At 45.8% G+C, this 17,632-nt stretch overlaps 1 protein-coding gene across 1 annotated transcript; it reads right to left on the bottom strand.

The window, feature by feature from the left end:
- Nucleotides 1–226: 226 nt before the first annotated feature.
- LOC119899955 (atlastin-2-like) lies at nt 227–16,989 on the bottom strand. Its single transcript, XM_038714784.1, has 13 exons — nt 16,903–16,989; nt 9,643–9,920; nt 8,315–8,449; nt 8,112–8,216; nt 6,669–6,719; nt 6,522–6,578; nt 6,258–6,350; nt 5,592–5,730; nt 5,366–5,493; nt 3,901–3,957; nt 3,727–3,798; nt 3,211–3,642; nt 227–2,489 (listed from the first exon to the last, which is right to left on the bottom strand). The coding sequence occupies exons 1-13, from the start codon at nt 16,961–16,963 to the stop codon at nt 2,379–2,381; spliced, it is 1,719 nt and encodes a 572-aa protein (XP_038570712.1). The 5' UTR covers nt 16,964–16,989; the 3' UTR covers nt 227–2,378.
- Nucleotides 16,990–17,632: the final 643 nt, after the last annotated feature.

The following is a 17,632-nucleotide window of genomic DNA, read 5'->3' as shown; positions in this document are numbered from 1 at the left end:
ATCATCACAAAAGTCACAAGATGTGTTTCGTAACAAATTATTTTGAAAAAGTTTGAACTCGCAAATGGTCGCTTGCAGCTTTATTTCCATTTTTTTTTTCTTTTCCTCTCTGTTGTATGTGGAGCTGCTGTAACAGAGAGAGTTTCACCAGTGTGAGTCCATCTCATCTGAAAACTGCCTCCCAGACATCTCAAACTAAAATAAAAAAAAGACAACAATGCCGCTCTGTGTTGTAGGAGTTTGGTTTAATATTGTACTGAAAAATAAATTAACGAAAATAACTTTGAAATGCAACAAAAAGACCAAGAAAAGAAAAACATTATAAACATTCTTCGCCAGCAGAGCAGGGAGGGGGAATCGCAGTGCTCATGTAAGATTAAATTTACAAATATATATATAAAAAAAAGGAATTTATTAGACATATCCACAAATCACGAAAGCATTCCTTCACATCCAGTGAGCTGAATCTGGTCTAACCGCCCCGAACCGTTTGTTCTCCCAGCTACAAAAAGGTCTAGAAAAATGTATATTTATATATGTATAGAGTTGGTTCACATGCCCGGTGTGTGGAGGAGGCTGTAAAAAACTAAACTGTACAAAAACAAAAAGCACACGGTGGTGGTGAAGATGTGGTGTGGATGGAATGACAATTAAAATAAATAGGAAACGTGATGGAATGAACCCTTCAGTCATCAGAAGTTTGGCTTTAAAACAGAAACACCGTCTTCGTCTTACGTGGAGGATTTTTAGTGTTTCACTAAACGGCTTGTGGTGCTTTTTAAAAAACAGGGAGGAGGATTGTTCCTTCAGGAGGGGGAGGAGGTGACAGAAACACTCGAGATAAATAACAGATTTAAATACTATCTACAGGTCTCAGCTGGACTAAACATTGAAAGCTTCTCTTGGCAGTCAGATCAAGAGGACTGAAGATCATCACCGTCCCAAAATAATAATCCCCGGATTAAATTAAAGACTTGAGGAGCATTTAACTTTAAAAATCAAGCCTCACGTTTGTGCGTTCAGTACAGAGCTGGTTCCTCGTCGCCCCCCCCGGGGTTCCAGCTCTGGACTTTAAACGAGGTCGGTCTGAAGAAGAGGGGCAATACTGAAAGTCATGATCACATCATTACGGATAATAAAGATAAAATTAAATTATTAAGTGGTCTAAAAATCACAGACTACAGACGCTCTTAGCTTCGACTGGTTTGGAGGAAATTCAGTTTATTTTACTTTCAGCTCTATTTCCGCCCCCCGAGTCGAGACAAACGCATGGACGCCTCGTTAGGAGCGGCAACACGGAGATAACAACTTTTAAAAAACACGTGATTCCTGTCTTTTTATTTGTTACTGACTGATTGCAGCTCAGGTTATCTCTGCTGGATCAGCGTCATCAGGAACCGTCTCGTTTCTTTACATCCCTGATGTTTGTTTATTGTGTTTTATTTAAAAACTCCTGTTTTTAAAATAATAAAAACAACATTGTTAACTGCTCATGAAAACCAAGTAATGCTAAGCTAACAACTCTGATTTGGTCACACAGACGTCTCTTTGGAGGAGGGGAAGTAAACGTTCATTTTAGCGTGATATCCAGCAGCAGGGAGTTTTTATGATCTCACACGTTTACTTTTTGCACAGAATAAAAAAAAAAAAAATAATAATCTTGGTCAGACATTTCCACAGACTCGCTGTGGTAAATATTCTAAAAATCTTTAAACGCAGACGTGTTCCAGAAGGAATCTAAATGCCCGTGCGTTTGTTTTTCAGATTTGTGCCTCCGACAGCCCGGCAGGCTTGAAGCTAAGCTAACCCGTTCGCAGGCCGTCCATGCGTTTGTGATTCTGGGTAACCGTGAAAAGTCCCTGAAACCGTTCGCTCCCAACGGCGTCGTGCCCGTTTGTCAGTCCGCTCGGTCTGAGCGCCTCAGTCAGGTAAAGCTGTAAACTTTGGTTGTGACTCCGCCTCCTCCTCCTCCTCGTGACGGAGTCGACGGGAGGAGGAGGAGAGCCGTGAGGAGGGTCTGTGGTCATGCTCTTCATTCATACATTCACATAAAACGGGAATCAATAATGTCGAGTCGTCGCCGTCAGCCGGCAGGTGAACGCACACCTGTGACGACACTCGAGTGATAGACTAATGGCCCCGCCCACCAATAAATACCGTAACCCCGCCCGCTGACAACTAATAAAATACATCACTGCTTCATCCGGGTCTACAGCCGGCACGGCGAGGTAACCTTCTACAGTCAGAACAGAAAGTGATTTACACCATCAAACCGTCCTAAAAACGCCGTTTCCAAACGCCGCAGAGGGAGGAGGTGGTGGTGGGAGGAGGAGGGGGGGGGGGGGGGGGGGGGGGGGGGGGGTAAGAGTGACGTGCCGCTAGTTTTTCTTCTTCACGTTGTTGTTTGAGGCGAGCCGGGGCCGCGGCGCTGGGATCAGGCTTCCCAACGGGATTCGACTCCGAGCCACTTCGAAGAGTTTGGAGAAGATCTGGTGGAGGAAGAAGAGGCGGTCAGGTGGAGGAGTGAGAGCAGACGATGACATTTTCATTAGGGATGCACTGACAGGACTTGACTACTGAACCGATACGAGTGCAAGGAGGGACTGAGAAAAGGCAACGTCAGGCCGTCACAGGTGTCTGACAGATTTACAGTTTCGGATCGGTGCATCCATAATTTTCATACCAGGTGGAAACGATCCAGTTAACTGATCCAGAGTCTGAGGTTTTATATACGGACACATCCGCAACAAACAGGTAATTAGCTGAATTTGTCCTCACCTTCCGTGGAGTCCTCTGGAAGCATTAAGAGAGAGAATAAAGAGGATGAAAGAGAGCAGAACAGCTGAATTCAATGTGACGCTCTGTCGACACGTTTCTGTTTGACGGCCGTCCTCAGTGAGGAAGACCCCGTCGTTAACGAGCCTCATTAAAACCTGTCAGTTTCGCCTTCGTCCACTTGTGTCACGTTTTATAATTACTTCTAAAAATGATCGAGCCTATCGTACGTTCAGCCGTAATAAACCTAATGACTCGGTGGGTCCTGATGGTGTCATGTAAGAGTTGTGATCTCGCCGTTTAACCGCGAGCATCTTTCGCACCACACAGGAAGCTGAATCTCTCTAAAAACACTTCAGCAGATTAACGGAGCGTTTCATCGTCGAAACAAACTCTACGTCACCTGCGACTGCGAGAGAAAACCTTCACTCTCACCTGTTCCCAGAGGGTTTCGGCCACCTGGTCGATGACTCCTCCGACCTCGCGGAACTCCCCGGAGTATTTGGCGTAAGCCCAGATGCAGAGCGCCGTCAGAGCCACGCCCATCACCAGGTTACACAGCGTGGCCACGGAGTTGATGCCCACGAAGCCCGTGACCAGCGACACCACGTACATGACGAACATGACCGCGAACAGCGTGGCGGGCGTCCGCGCGGCGTAGAAGATGTTCTTGCCGTCGTTGTGCTTGCCGAAGTTGGCGTAGGCCTCGTCGAGCTCCGCCTCCAGCTGCTCCTGGTAGCGCCGGCAGAAATCCTCGCCGCCCATCTTCTTGACGGAGCGGAACTGCTTCACCGACGCCTGCCGCAGCTCCGCGTGGCGCCGCTCCAGCTCCGTCGGGGAAATGTAGGGTTTGTCGCCGCCGCAGACCTGACACGGAACACAGGAGATGTTATAACGGGCTGCGGCGCCGATGTCCAATTAGAGCCGGCCGAACAGGAAGTGATGCGTTACCTGCTCCATGCTTTTGTTGTACAAGTCTTTGGCTCCTGCTACAGCTGCAAGGTTGTTGGCTTCAGCTGTTGCCTAGGTAACAGATGACAAAAACACAAATTCAACATGCACGTGACTCTAAACAGTTTGAGGACCTAAATATCACGAAGCGTCCAGCGGGCGGCGCCGTTTAACCTGCAGCATGGACTTGGGGTGAGGAAGCTCTTCTCCCTGGTAGATCTTCATGTAAGCCTGAAATCACAGACAGAACAGGAACAATCAGGAGGACGAAGCCAAACTCTAAACATCTGCTGCTGGTTCAACCAGTTTAGTCCGGCTCGGAGTGAACGCCAGACTCGCGCCTCGTTCCGGACCCGTCGGCACTGGGAAATTTCCAGGTGCGTGACGCTAAATATAAACAACAAACATGGCGGACTGTGACAAACTTGTGTTTCTATGGCAGGTTTCTGCACTTGGTGTTTTTATTAAAAACAAGTGATAAATCTACAGCGTGCGCTTCCAGGGGAGCTGCCGCGACGTCATTCAGCTGCTGCTCGTGACCTCGGGGTACAGATTTTCTCTGCGAGTTCACGAGTAGGAAATCTGACTTCAGGTTTGCGTTCCGTGCTACTTTTTCCACGTTGGAGGTCGGAAATTTCCCAGTTCCGAGTTGCCTGGAACGCAGCGTTAAACTCTTTGTCCGCCGATGACCCCAATTGATGTTGATTGATTGTTTCTGGTGTGACCGCCATGTGAACCAGTGACAGGAAGCTCCATTTACCATTTCTGTACTATTTAATAAATTATTGTCATTTACAATATTTCAGATTTATCAGAATACGTTTTAGGTTTGTCAGTTTGGTAAATACAATAAACACATTAAAGGCACAGTAACAGTCAAGAACACACAATATAAAAATGACCACAACAATGAAAGTTACAAAAAAATAAAAAATACTATAGAAACATTATAAAACAATATGCTAATTATCATAATATGCAATATTGATGGAAGGTCGACACATCTTGATATAAATCCTCAGAGATCTTTGCCATGTTGAACTTCCAGTCACCAGTATGAGAGCGATAACACCAGATTTAACACACCTGAGACCTTGTAACACTAACGAGTCACATGACACCAGGGAGGGAAAATGGCTAATTGGGCCCAATTTGAACATTTTCACTTAGGGGTGTCCTCACTGTTGTTGTCGGCGGTTTAGACATTAACGGCTGTACACTGACTACTTTACACTGGAGCAAAGGGTCATTTCTTCAGTGTTGAAACATGAAAAGATTTTATCAAATATTTAGAAAAATTACTCTTTACTCACTCACTTTTGTGAGATACTGTATATTCATTCATTCACTCATGGAGACACATAAGCTGCCTTTACAGCCATTTGTGCACTTCACAGGTCCATGTCGTGATCTGTGAGCTCCTGCATTATTAAATAATGATTTAGTACTCCTAAACAAAAAATACTATTAACTTCTGTCTGATCAGGACTTTTAAAGCTCCAGGAAACGACTGCGTCAGATCTTTGAGGGGGACGAGTTGAGAAACGATGGATCCAGAACATGAATGTTTCCTGCTTCCTCCGACGCAGTGAGAGAGTGAAAGATGAAGCGACGCAGACACACTCAGGTATGAACTCACCTTGAAGTAGTGCAGCAGGTCTCTGCAGGTGATTTTGACTCCGCCGATCTCTTTTTCCACCAGGTTCTCTGGGGAGAGCAGCGTCGGGACGAGGTTCACCAGCTCCTTCTTAAAATCCTCATCGATATCTGAGACACAAACGCACATCGTTAAATTTGATTATTAAAGTTAAAGTCTCGCCGTGGCTGGGGGCGGCTCGTTGCTGCGGCTAACGTTAGCGTTCTACCTCGGAGCCGGCCGTCGAAGTGAGGGTTGGTGGCCACCTTGAGGCCGGGGTGAGGCAGCAGGAAGCAGCCGATGTTGGAGAAGCAGGAGTGGATGTGTTTCCTGACGTTCTGCAGCTCCTCGTGTTGGTTCTGCTTCACCTGAACACACAGACGCCATCAACGCAATACTGAAATACTTGTGGCACCAAATTTAATTCATTTATAATAAATGAGTCTGTTAAACAAAACAACTACGGTAGTAATACTTTCCACTTGGGACCGGGAAATAAAACAATAAAGATACTTATCGCAATATAATTTTCCTCAATAACAAAAATAACCAATGTTCAATATATCGTCAAATGTTTGATTTAATTCATTTGAATTTCTAACAAATTAGCACTTAATTTTCTATTGAGATGTTTATCATGTTGAGGAAAAGGGAGTGAAAACATGTTATAATATTTCTCCCTCAGACGTGTGAAGTGTTTGTTTGTCCCATTCTGACCATAAAGAAAAGTTTAACCGTCTGGTTTCTTCAATTTTCACTCAGGAGCAAAAATCAGCCTTTAAACTTGAAAGAAATCATGATTTGAACTTTATCGATTATCTTTCTTATTGAGAAAACATTTTTGCCCGTTTGGCCCGGCCTTACTGACGCCGCCCTGCAGAGGCTCACTGCTCACCTGCAGCCGTTTCTCCAGGAAGCTCCGCCCTCCCTCCAGACCGTACGGGTGCTCGTAGGGGTAACTCCAGTCTCTGATCAGGAACATCAGAGTCTGAACGGAGGGACACAGTCAGAGGCTTTAGATTTGTTTACATTACAAAGCAGAAGAGGAGGAGCGTGAAGGAACACGAGCTTCTGCCGATTCAGCGCCTTTAAACTAAAAGAATCCAGCTGGTTTGGTCATCTGGTAAATGAAACTCTGAACGCGTTCTGCAGATCTCACCTGAAAGGGTTTCTCGTAGACCTCCTCCATGGCCAGCCGCCCGTACTCCGTGAACAGCTGAGGACAGGAAACAGCCAGCAGATTAAAATCTAACCCTGCAGTCATGAAGCTCAGAAACTACTGTCTGCATATCTGATTAGTCCTGACCTGCAGGTGCTGGAGGTCGTCCTCCTGGACGTTCTGGGACAGGTTGTACACCTGAAACACACAACAAGAAGACACCTGAGCCCGTTAGTCAGCTGGGCAACCTCTTGTGGGCCCTTACATCCAGGGGGCCGTGAGGGAAACAGACCGGCTGCTCTCGCACCTGGAGCTCCGTTCATCTGGTCCAGACCAGGGGAAAAGCTTTTAGCGAGCGCCAAAGGGAAATCACCAGCGCCAAAATGATCAGAATGGATCATTTGATGCGTTTTAAAACCATTTATCAAATAATTGTTGAGCGAGCAGATCGTGAACTTTAACACGACGCCTCCACTTCCAGCAGTCGCCTCTCCTCTCATTGTTTTTTCACACAGGCGCTGGATTAATAAACCAGCTGCTGCGTTGATTTGACTGCGCCTGAACGCTCCGCTACGAAGCTAGCGCTACTGGGAGCGATGACTTCCTGTTATTTCTCACAATATAAAAGCAGTTTGTGCTTAACGTGTGCGACCTCCTGCGCCCCCGCTCCCCCTCTAATAGACTATGGGTTGTGTTGCCAGGGGAACCGGCGCACTTCCCTCTGCTGGATGAAGCTGAGCTCCTGATTTATACATAATCCACGTGTTCCTGCAGCTGGAGGCTCTCCGCAGCAACTTTCTAAATCCTTCCATCTCACAAAGAAAATAAAGGTCAGGTGGAAACAGCTGCAGAGAGGCTGAACAAAAATTACCCGAAACCTTTAAACCGTGAATGATTCGTTAATACAGCTCGCAGAGTTAACTAATAACAGTTCACGTCTGCTGCGTACCGTTGATTGTACCGACAACTATCAGCGAATTAATTTTAAACTGAAGAAAGCGGAGGACTCTCAGGAAAGTCCCAGCTGCTAGTGAGTTACAAACTGCCTCTTGTTTTTCTAACTCAAAACCCACCTGTCGATGTTCAAGCTCATCTTAATTACATTAAATCAGGCACCGCCGTCGCCCAGGTGTATCTGCTGCAGGTTTATCAAGTGTAACACACAAAGCTGCACTAATAGGACTCATTAAATATCAAATTCAGTATTTGAAACTAAATAATGAGAGAAGGAACCACACAGATTTGTACAGAAATTATTCGAGGTTCATTACTAAGGAGTCGCTGTCGCACATGTTTTAATGGACTTAATGACCTGAGGCGGCGCGAGCAGAGCGTTTTAACAGCTAAAAATGCAACGCGCTGAGGTGACATAACGTTGCTTTTACACAGATGAGATGGATTTAGAGTTATTAATAGTTCAGCTTCTCACATATCTGCTTCTATGTGAGTCCACTTGGAGACGCCCTCCCTCTTAAAGAGGTCTCTGTGCGGTTGTTTAGCCTGCAGCAGACCTGGTCTGACCCCCCCGGCTCAGCTACAGCCCTCTACAGGTTGATGACCTTGACCCATGACGCTTTGTGGACTGCTGACCTGGACTGAGCTGGTCATGGTGCTCAGGGCGAACAGCGTGGCACAGTCTTTGATGGTCGACTGGCTGTCAAACGCCCCCTGTGTGTCCATTAGAAGAACTGCAACCTGCAACGACAGCAGCAGCACATTCATGTCACGACAGCGCCATCGCGTGTTAGTGTGGTACTTCGCTGCCTGGGCAGAAACCCGGCATGTGAACTGACCTTGCGGCCGTCTGGTTTCTCCACCACGAACACCTCGCTCCAGGCCAGGATGCCCGTGGTCTCACGCTCGCAGCCGCCCCGCCAGTTGAAGCCGGTGAGAGGCTCCTCCTCGCTGCCGACCCACGAACCAGACGCCTGGACAGAGACCGGGGAGGGGAGGGGGGAGAGGATATCACACTGTTCAACTCTGAAGCAGAATTAAGTTTACTTCACGTAACGAACAGCATTTACTGTAGAAACAGGAAGCTGTGGGGGCCACAAACAGGAAGGACCAAAAGGAGAACGACCTCAGTGGTTTTAAAAGGTTGGTGTTTTTAAATACAGGATCAGGGTTTTTAGATTTGGTCCCGCCTCCAGCTCTCGACACACAGACGGCGTCTTCATGGTAAAGCATTGAACTTTGTCAGAGTTTGTCCTCCATTAACGCTATGAAAGCCTGGACAGCCTTAAATTCAACCAGAGTAAAACTGAGGTCATGATTTTTAGACCCAGCGGCGCCTCTGATGTCTCTCAAACAGACCTTGGCGCCTCCTGCGCTGTAGACTCTGATATTCGTCACCCTCGACTTCTTCTTCCTGTCGTTGACACACAGACTGTGTAGTCAGATAAAACATGAGGTCCTTCACGCAGGCCGATCCCATCCTCCAAACTCTGACCTGTGCATGAGGTGTGTGTGAAAAGCAAACCCTCGCCGTGACCCGATCCGTGTGGGCGGGGCTTATTCTATGCATAAAGATGGCCTTTATGTGTGGAATAAGCAGCAGTGAGCTCTGAGGAGGCCCAGCCACAGAGCTGCCATTGTGCCGGCCTGAAATCCTCTTTACAGCGCGATGCAAGCCTCCAGAATGTTCCTCAGTGCTTACCGTAGATTAGCACGGCCAAAAGGTCAGTCGCCGTTTCAACAACTACTGCAGGAAAAAATGTCCAGCTTCCCAAAAGACATTTTCATGGTTTCGTGTGTGTGTACAGTTCCTCAAACTCTGGCCGTCTGGACCGAACCTTCAGCTGCGTTTCCACCACAGGAACTTCACCCTGAAACTCCGCAGTGACCAGGGTCTAAATTAAGTTCTGGGGACTTTGTTTTACCCCTACAAGTTCCTGTACTTTCCCAAAGTACAGGAACCTGCTTGATCGGTCAAGTAGAAGCTAAAACATTAAAGACACTGAATAAAGCAGCTTCACCCTAAAAGACTTGTGTGTCTCTCATTATATTCCATCAAATCTGACGTTACTAAATACTGAAACCTGGCCGTCACTCTGCAGGGCGTACATCAGAGTCAGAACACACGTCAGCATGGCGTGCTCTGAGTTTCCCGTGGACAGCGTACCTGTTTGTACATGAAGCGCAGCATGAAGTCCAGCAGGAACGACTTGCCCTTCCGGAAAGCCCCGGCCACGGAGACGACGACCACGTGGAGGTCCCGCACCTCCTCCTGCAGCAGCAGCCGCTCCAGCGCCTCCTCCTGCAGCGAGAACGAGTGCTCCTCCTCGTCCGCCACCACGATCTGCACAGGCCTGGCCACGCCCACTTCCTCCTCCAGCAGGTCGTCTTCCTCCTCCTCCTGGCGCCTCATCGGGGACGTGTCAGATTTCAACCCGTGGCCACCTGAGAGGGAAAGTCGTGGGTAAGAGTTTGACAAGACGGAGAGTGAAACTCACGCCAGGACATCTGTTCGTTATCTGGCTTCTCTAACAATTTATCATCATTATTCCTGATCCACTTCGCACATCTGACCGATTCATTTAACGCACTCCAAACGTTGCTCTAAATTAAAACTCAGGAAGCAAAAAATCCATTCATGTTATAAAACGAAGCACAAACATGGTGAAAGACTGAAATGTGACCTCATCACCTGCCCACATATCAGAAGGTGGTTTCAAGCGTTTAGCCTACATGTTAACATGTCGTTAATTTGTCATTTTGCGTGCTTCAACTACACACGGCTCTCTGTGAGCCCGTTCCACTCTCTGCAGGCTAACGTACATATCCACATGGAGTATTTCAGAATAAGAGCGTTTTGCCTGCCTGATTTTGCGGACTTGTTCAGTTGTCCTTGATTTTTGTGTTTCTACTATGGTTAAGTAGCTACGTAGTTAAAGTGTTTCTGTTTGTTTTAACTGTGTTTAGTGTTGCTGTACGATCGGGAATCTGCAAAAGGTGTTTTATTTTGAAAACTGACCGGATTCTCTATGCCGTTCTGTGTCCGACTTCCTGCCTGGTTCATCTGCTCTATGCTGCTTCACACGGCTTCAGCCAAAAATAGCCCGGCGTTAACAACTGAACTTATGCAAAACTTCAATAATAAGAAAAATTTTTAAATAATCTGGCAGAACAATCGCAATTAGATTTTCCCCCCAAATCGTTCAGCCCTGGTGGATTAGTGTGAGATTTCTGCCTGCTGACCAGTCCCAAACTGTGCCTGTCAGACGGTCTGAAGGGGCAGCAGAGCGGTGACGCAGACATGTGGGACAGATTCTGAATGTGCAGAAAGTTTTGAACCCGAGTGAAAAACTTGGTGAAACATAGGAGCTAAAAAAGGAGTTAATTTAGCCCAACAGATAACATCTACAGTTCGCCTTCCCGCCCGTTCTTGGAATGGAGCAAAAATGAGGAGTTATTCATTTCATCAGCATTTTAATGGTGTGTTTATTATGTCACTAACAACTATAGATGATATCATTTTGGGACGGCGCTCTGGATCAAACTCCCAGAAGTGACAGCGTGTCCTGACCTCCTGCAGTTAGTGAAGCTTCACAAAGGGAATCACTGCCATTACAGGACGGCGGGGTCGACTGGAGGTTTACAGTAAACGGACCGAGCCGTGGGTCAGCGCGGTTTTGATCTGTGAAGCTCCTTGTATGGCGGCGTTTCCACTCCTCTGACCTGCAGCTCTGGTACCAAAACATATTGGACTCCGAGTGCTTTAGCGTCCGTCCGACAGGTCAGAGCGAGGGCTTCTGCTCACCGCTCTGGAATTTAGTGAAACGCAGATCATAAGCGAGCAGCCTGAGGACTCGTGGGGAAGACGCGCCTTCATTCAGGGCAGAGTGGAGCTCGTCGAGGCCACGTGAGAGCGTCGCAGGCAGTAACGCAACACCACGGCATCCCCGGGAAGGCAGACATAACGTCCAGGTCCCCAGAGGCCTTTTAGACAATGATGTGGGCTTTAACTGAGGCCGTTAAGACGACCAGTGATCCGGTTAATTCAGTGTTCTCTCTGTGCAGCACATGAACCGCCGCAGGAACAAAAACCTCTCCAGTGCAGCATAAAGCTGAAACACTTAGTGAAATAGAGAACAGCCCATTTTGAGAAAGTTCTCAAGCTAACGTTAAACATTGTGAGTGAGCAGAACAAAAGGTTCACTGTTAGGTTTAATAAACCCAAAGCCTGCTGTGAAGAGATCTACGTCAGCCTCCAATAGCAGCAGAAGTTTGAGGCAATGTCCTCTAAACTGTGGTAAGTTCAGAAAATGTGTGTTAGTTGATCTGAATGCACAGCTGCACAGGGACCTGTCGCTCGCCTCCAGCATGTCTAACTTTATAATAACTGATCAGAGGATTATGCTGCAAACAGTCTTTTTGCTAAAGTTAAATATAAATCACGGGCTATTTAAATGTCGGGGTAATACATCCTTAGCTTAATCTTATCCAACAAACAACATCGTGCAGAAGGAACTGCGGCCTTCCCTGATAAGAAGCCGACACACACACGTTCGCCGTTATTACGACACACTCCAGCCGTGAATAAGCATCTTCTGCTGATTATCCAACAGGTCAGGATGGCCAGTGGACTCCTGTACAGTCATTTCTCACAGCAGAGCAGGAGTCTGGTCCCAGTTCTGCATGTTCAACCCTCAGAGGCTGCATTCACAGCAGACAGGCATCCCATCCCCGCACAGCTGACCTACCGACCTGAGGACATGTGAGGGACTCATGAGCAGGGTGGGGGTAGGCTGGACAACAGAACGATCACAATAATAATTTTTTCCTCAATAATATAACAAACGTTCAAGAATATTTAATTTTAAATCACTGAATCATACCCAATTTAGAACTTTGAGGAAAAAGGACTGAAAAAAAAAGCTTAAAACCACAACTGACCCTTCGCTAAGCCACGCCCCTAACTTAGTTACTGTTGCTAAGTCCGACGAACTGTCGAACCTGTCGGATTTTATCACATCACAGCCTGGATCAGACCGAAGGCGTTTTTTTTCCTGTGAGAGGCGCTTTTTAAAATTGTTTTCTGTTGGCAGTGAGTTTACAGTTGCTTGGATTTTCCAGAGACGGCAACAATCTGTCCCCGACGCATCCTGAAATACGCCTTGAACCGACCATCATTAAGATGAAGCTCCTGGGCCAGCGGATCCCACACAGATCTTCGCTTCCATCTCTCCTGCGTTTTTGTACAACTCTCACTTTCAAACAATGATCGGGACCTAAAACTGCACTGAAATGTTGTCTAATTTGTAGAAAAGCGACCTTAGAAAGAAGTTCTGCCGTTTCATTGTGCATGTGAAGGTTGTCAGACTGACATTAAACAAATGAAGACATTAGCTAAAGGTTACCGATCACAAAGTGAGACAAAAGACAAGGATATCAGGGATCAACACTGTTCCTGTACAGCTGGGTGGGCCTCGATTCACTATTGCAGTCATTAAAATGTATACACCATTACATTCAGCAGGAAGTTAGCTAGCGTTAGCCAGAGCCCTCTGGCATTAACTAACTAACATCACACTATGGAATAATCCACATTTTTCTGGATTTATTTTAGGTTTTGGAAAGAGAATAAATCGTATTTCTGCTTTCAGCCTGTCTGGGTAGCTGCTGTAACTGTTACAGGATGCTCCAGGATCAGCGTTTGACCACATCTTGGAAAAATACAGCCCCCCCCCCAAACGCTAGAAAACGACTCCTTCTGCATTAGAGTCAATGGAGCGCAGCCATGAAAGTGTCAGACCTCAGTTGGAGCGAGACCTATACTACGCTGTGACTGGTCAGCTGTGTGTTCGGGGTGTGGCTTAGCGAAGGTCAATTAACAGGTTGCTTCAACTTTCACTCAGGAGCAAAAATCAGCCTTTACTGTACTCATCATGTCCTAAACACAGAAGAACACAAAACTAAAGGAGTTTGAAGTTCTATCCGAGCATCAAAACGTTTTCCTTAACGAGGCAAAACTGCAGTTCTTCCTCATTCTGCAGACGCGACGTACCGTTTGGACAGATCGAGCCTTCACATGCGACTCTGGAGCATTTCAGGGTTCCAGCAGGACAAATGTGTAGTGATGAGAGTCTGGACTCTATTTCAGCAACCTGCCACTGGCGGCTGACTGAGAGCTAACGTTAGCAGCGACTGACTAGCCGTTAGCCTGTAGCCATTGTTTTTAGTGCCTGCTCTGTAGCGGGGGGGTCTTTACTGCTGCTCTCTGCCTCGGGCTTGACATGCATGCACATGGATGGGCAGGGAGATCTTTGCCGTCACGTTTCTTTGATTAAAAGTTGTCCAGACTGAATGTTTTACAGAAGCCTGAAAAGGACAAACATCAAGTCAACACTGCCAGCTGTGAGGAGAAGGTTTAAACTATACTTAGACAGAATAAACTTAAATCCATTCGATGATTCGAGCCCTTGCCTTCTCAGAGAAGAACCACAAACACAATAGTGAGCCTCAGAAATCTCTGTTTTGATTCGGCAATACAACAGATTTGCAAGTATAACCGTGTAGGGGCAAATCCTTCTGCAGCAGCAGTGTGTAGTTTAAAGACCCAAGTGTGAGCTCAAACTGTGAATCTGGAGTAAGAGGATAACTACACCAGCAGAATTACGTTCACATCACATGACGCGTGGCTCGGTCTTATGCCCCACTTTGGTCTGAGCAGCACACAGAGTGCAGTTTTCCACACATCAGGTCAGCGGAGCTCTCTGCAGCTGCAACAACACGAGCAGCACTCGCTCACCAAAAGGGAAACTTGAGCCTGAGATAAACTGCTGTAATGGATCACCGGCTGAGACCCAGTCAGACATATTCCAACACGACTGTAGCAGCTGTTAACGCTTCCTGCAGGTGTCACGCTGCTGACAAAGCATTGGAAAAACAGCGAGCCTGAGGTTTCATCATCAGACAGCTTGTGATAGGGATTAAACATGGTAACATTTCAGACAGTATTACCATTTCTATATTAAATCATCGTGATTTAAAATGTCTTAAATACTCTCCAGCATCAAAGTTAGCAACCGTCTCCCAGACACTGAAAACGGACTGGAGCCGTTTCTCAATCTGCGTTCTTGTCTGTACTTGTAAAACGTCATAAGTCGCAGCCAAAGTACTGTTCCAATTCAAAAGTAGGGATTTACATTTACTCATCTGGCAGACGCTTTTATCCAAAGCGACTTACATTTGAGGAACAACATACAAGCATCAACTACAGATCTACAACTGACAACACATACTAGTAAGAGCTCAAAGTTCATATCACATCAATGGGGTAGATACCGAGGGAAGGAAGTAAGAGTTAACAAAAAAGTGCAGTCAATACAAGATCATTGTAGGGGATAGAAGAAGAGCACAGGAAGTGCATGTTAGAGGTTAGGAGTTATAAGAGGATACATTGAGTGGACTATATAGGGTATAATAATTCTGACTATACATGCGGACAGCACTACAAAGTGGCGAGCTCACTATAAAGTCCACTATGTAGGGAGTAGTGGGTGATTTCAGACACTTATCTAGCAAAGTACAGTCAAATACCCGCATGCGTTCTCGCTCTGCCCGTTTGGTGTCTTGTGTGGATGCACTTAGTCGCCAAAAAGTGGAAATGTCGGACGAGAAAACTCATAACTGTAACTTATGATACTGCTGTTCTCGTGTCACATATAGTAGTTTTAAGATTTTTCTGTGTTTTAAGAATTTAATGCGGGAATATAGTTGTTTAAACTCCAAATACGTGGCTGATTTCTCAAGACAGAGCTAGTTTTAAAAAATTGTGAGGTCCCGCCCGCTAATCATCAAGTCCGCTGCTGTTCCAATTGCTGGATGACGGACTGCGTGCTCCGTTCCTGGGAGTTTGTACTCCCGAGCCGAACTTGCCAAGTCCGAGCTTTAAAGTACAGAAGTCCGAACTTGCCAGAGTAACAGCCAGAGTCTTCAGTGTGTTAGTTTTTGGGGGAATCATCTTTTTGATCACTTCACAACATCTTTAATGTTAAAGCACACTTGATGTGTTTGGGTGTGCAATTTTATTATGTTAATAAACAAAATGTGCACAGTGCTACTAATTATATTTTCAATATAAAAAACTTAGTCAGATGATTTCACTGTGTATCTGTAATTTTTGGAAATATTTACAATATGAAGTGTCATTTTTCATAATATGAAATTTTCCTACATTTCACCTGCAGCTTGTAAGTTTACCTTCCCAGCAGGTATCTAGCTAGCAGGTGAGAAAGATGAACCCACTGCCAGTTACCCGGGAAGATCACCTGGGACTTGGTTGTGAAAATGATGAGCTAGTTTCAGATGGTCACTGCAGGGAGTGTAGCAGAAGTGCCACAATAACAGAGTAGTCGGACGGCTATAGCAGCTTACTGAGGGAGTCTACCTTACCCAAACACTTTACAGCCAATCACAGTGCGACGTGTCCTCCTTAAAGACAGAGATATTACACGCCAAACCCCATTCAAAAAACACCCCGTTTAACGTTGCCGTGCTTATATGACAAAACAATCCTTGATAGACGCTGGCATCCATCAAAGCCATCTAGTAGGGATCAGAACTGACTGGACCGTGGTTGGGTCACGTTGGGTTAACGTTGCACGACCACACAAAACAAAAAGTTGTGACCAATAATAAAGAAATATTCTCGAGTTAAGAGCTAACGTTAGCGTTGTGAACCCTTGCCAATAAAAGAGAGACGTTAGCTTAACTCGCCGATTTCTTCAACAGAATCCGGCGTTTAGTTAAATGTATGAGTCTCCTGTGTTATCGTTAAACTAACATGTGAAGCGAAGTTTATTTCTAAAACGTTAAAGCCGGTTTTGTTGAACCACTGCAGGGTGTGCTAGGCTTAGCTTAAACTAGGCACTGAAGTTAGCTTGCTTCACACGGTTAACCACGAAAGGTTTACTGAAGGCTACTAGTGTTATCTTCAAATCGCCTGCTGGTGTCGAAATCGTTTAACACCTTGTTTTTACAAAACAACAGAACAATGAAGACTTGGCTGGAAGAGGCTAGCAGCTGTGTTAGCTGGTCGGCTAACAACAAACACAGCTGAAGGTGAGGACCGATGAACGGCTTAACAAACACTTCATGACAAAACACCCTGCACGGCGGGGACAGTCGGGTCAGACACGCACGGCCACTCTCACCGGCAATTAAACAGACATGTTTTCAGTGATATTTTATTAATATCGCTAATTCGCGACAGAAGATCCGATTATTCGACGGAGCGGAGCGGAGCGCTCCCTGCGGTGTCATTACGTTCACCGTGTGCAAAACAAGCCGCGGCGGGGGTCACATATTATCTATAAAAGCCCGCAGTCACCCTGTCGAGTCACAAACATCATTTCACTCTCTGTAAATGTTTGATTACCTTCTTTAAAGATGCTGTTTTTGTGATTCCGCTGCTTCAACCTGCTCTCCTCCGCCGCCATCTTTCTTTCCTGACCTGCTGATAGCGGCAGACTGCCCTGACGTCATAGAGTCCGCGCGGTCCTAAAGTACGCCCCACCCCTCCCCCTGGTGAACCTATGGAATCAGATTTGTGCCAATTTAGTCAAACAATTTTAACTTCTAAAAAAATCTAACAAAAACAATAATTTCATAGAGCATAAAACTACCCTATTAGTCCAAATATAAGATGACCCTGACTATAAGACGACACCCCCTTTTTCAAGAATAATAAAGACCAAATCTTGTTTTGTAAAGAAAATAATTTCATTTGAAAATGAATTCTAATTAAACACACTGAATAAATAAAACATGGCAGGTTGTTGTTTTTAAACATCTTTTAAATAAATAAAAACATTTTCAATATCTTTTTAAATGAAATGGTCACATTTAAACTACTTCTAAATATAAATGTACAATGTCATTTAAATGTGACCATTACTTTTAAAAATATATTGAAAACATTATTGTATTTATATGTATTTACATGTTAAAAACAACAACCTCCACTGGCATCATAACTCCTCCTTAGCTGTTGGTTAACTTTACCTACTTTTGAACTACGTTCTACACAATCGCCGTGTCTCTCCATGTTTTAGTTGGATGGTGACACGCTTCAGTCAGGAGGGCAACATGCGCTGTGCCAATGGTTG

Source organism: Micropterus salmoides, unplaced genomic scaffold (assembly GCF_014851395.1).
Source record: "Micropterus salmoides isolate LMB-PRFRI ecotype aquatic unplaced genomic scaffold, ASM1485139v1 Ms_hic_scaffold_12, whole genome shotgun sequence".
Taxonomy (NCBI): domain Eukaryota; kingdom Metazoa; phylum Chordata; class Actinopteri; order Centrarchiformes; family Centrarchidae; genus Micropterus; species Micropterus salmoides.
Note: the sequence above shows the minus strand (reverse complement) of the source record. Positions and strands in the feature narration are given on the sequence as shown.

Excerpts from the sequence above, each read along its gene's own strand:
- LOC119899955 (XM_038714784.1), bottom strand. The coding sequence starts at position 16,963 with ATGGCGGCGGAGGAGAGCAGGTTGAAGCAGCGGAATCACAAAAACAGC. Across the intron at positions 5,494-5,591 it reads CTTCGACGGCCGGCTCCGAG|ATATCGATGAGGATTTTAAG; the intron begins GTAGAACGCTAA and ends TTTGTGTCTCAG. Across the intron at positions 2,490-3,210 it reads CCGAAACCCTCTGGGAACAG|ATCTTCTCCAAACTCTTCGA; the intron begins GTGAGAGTGAAG and ends TTCCTCCACCAG.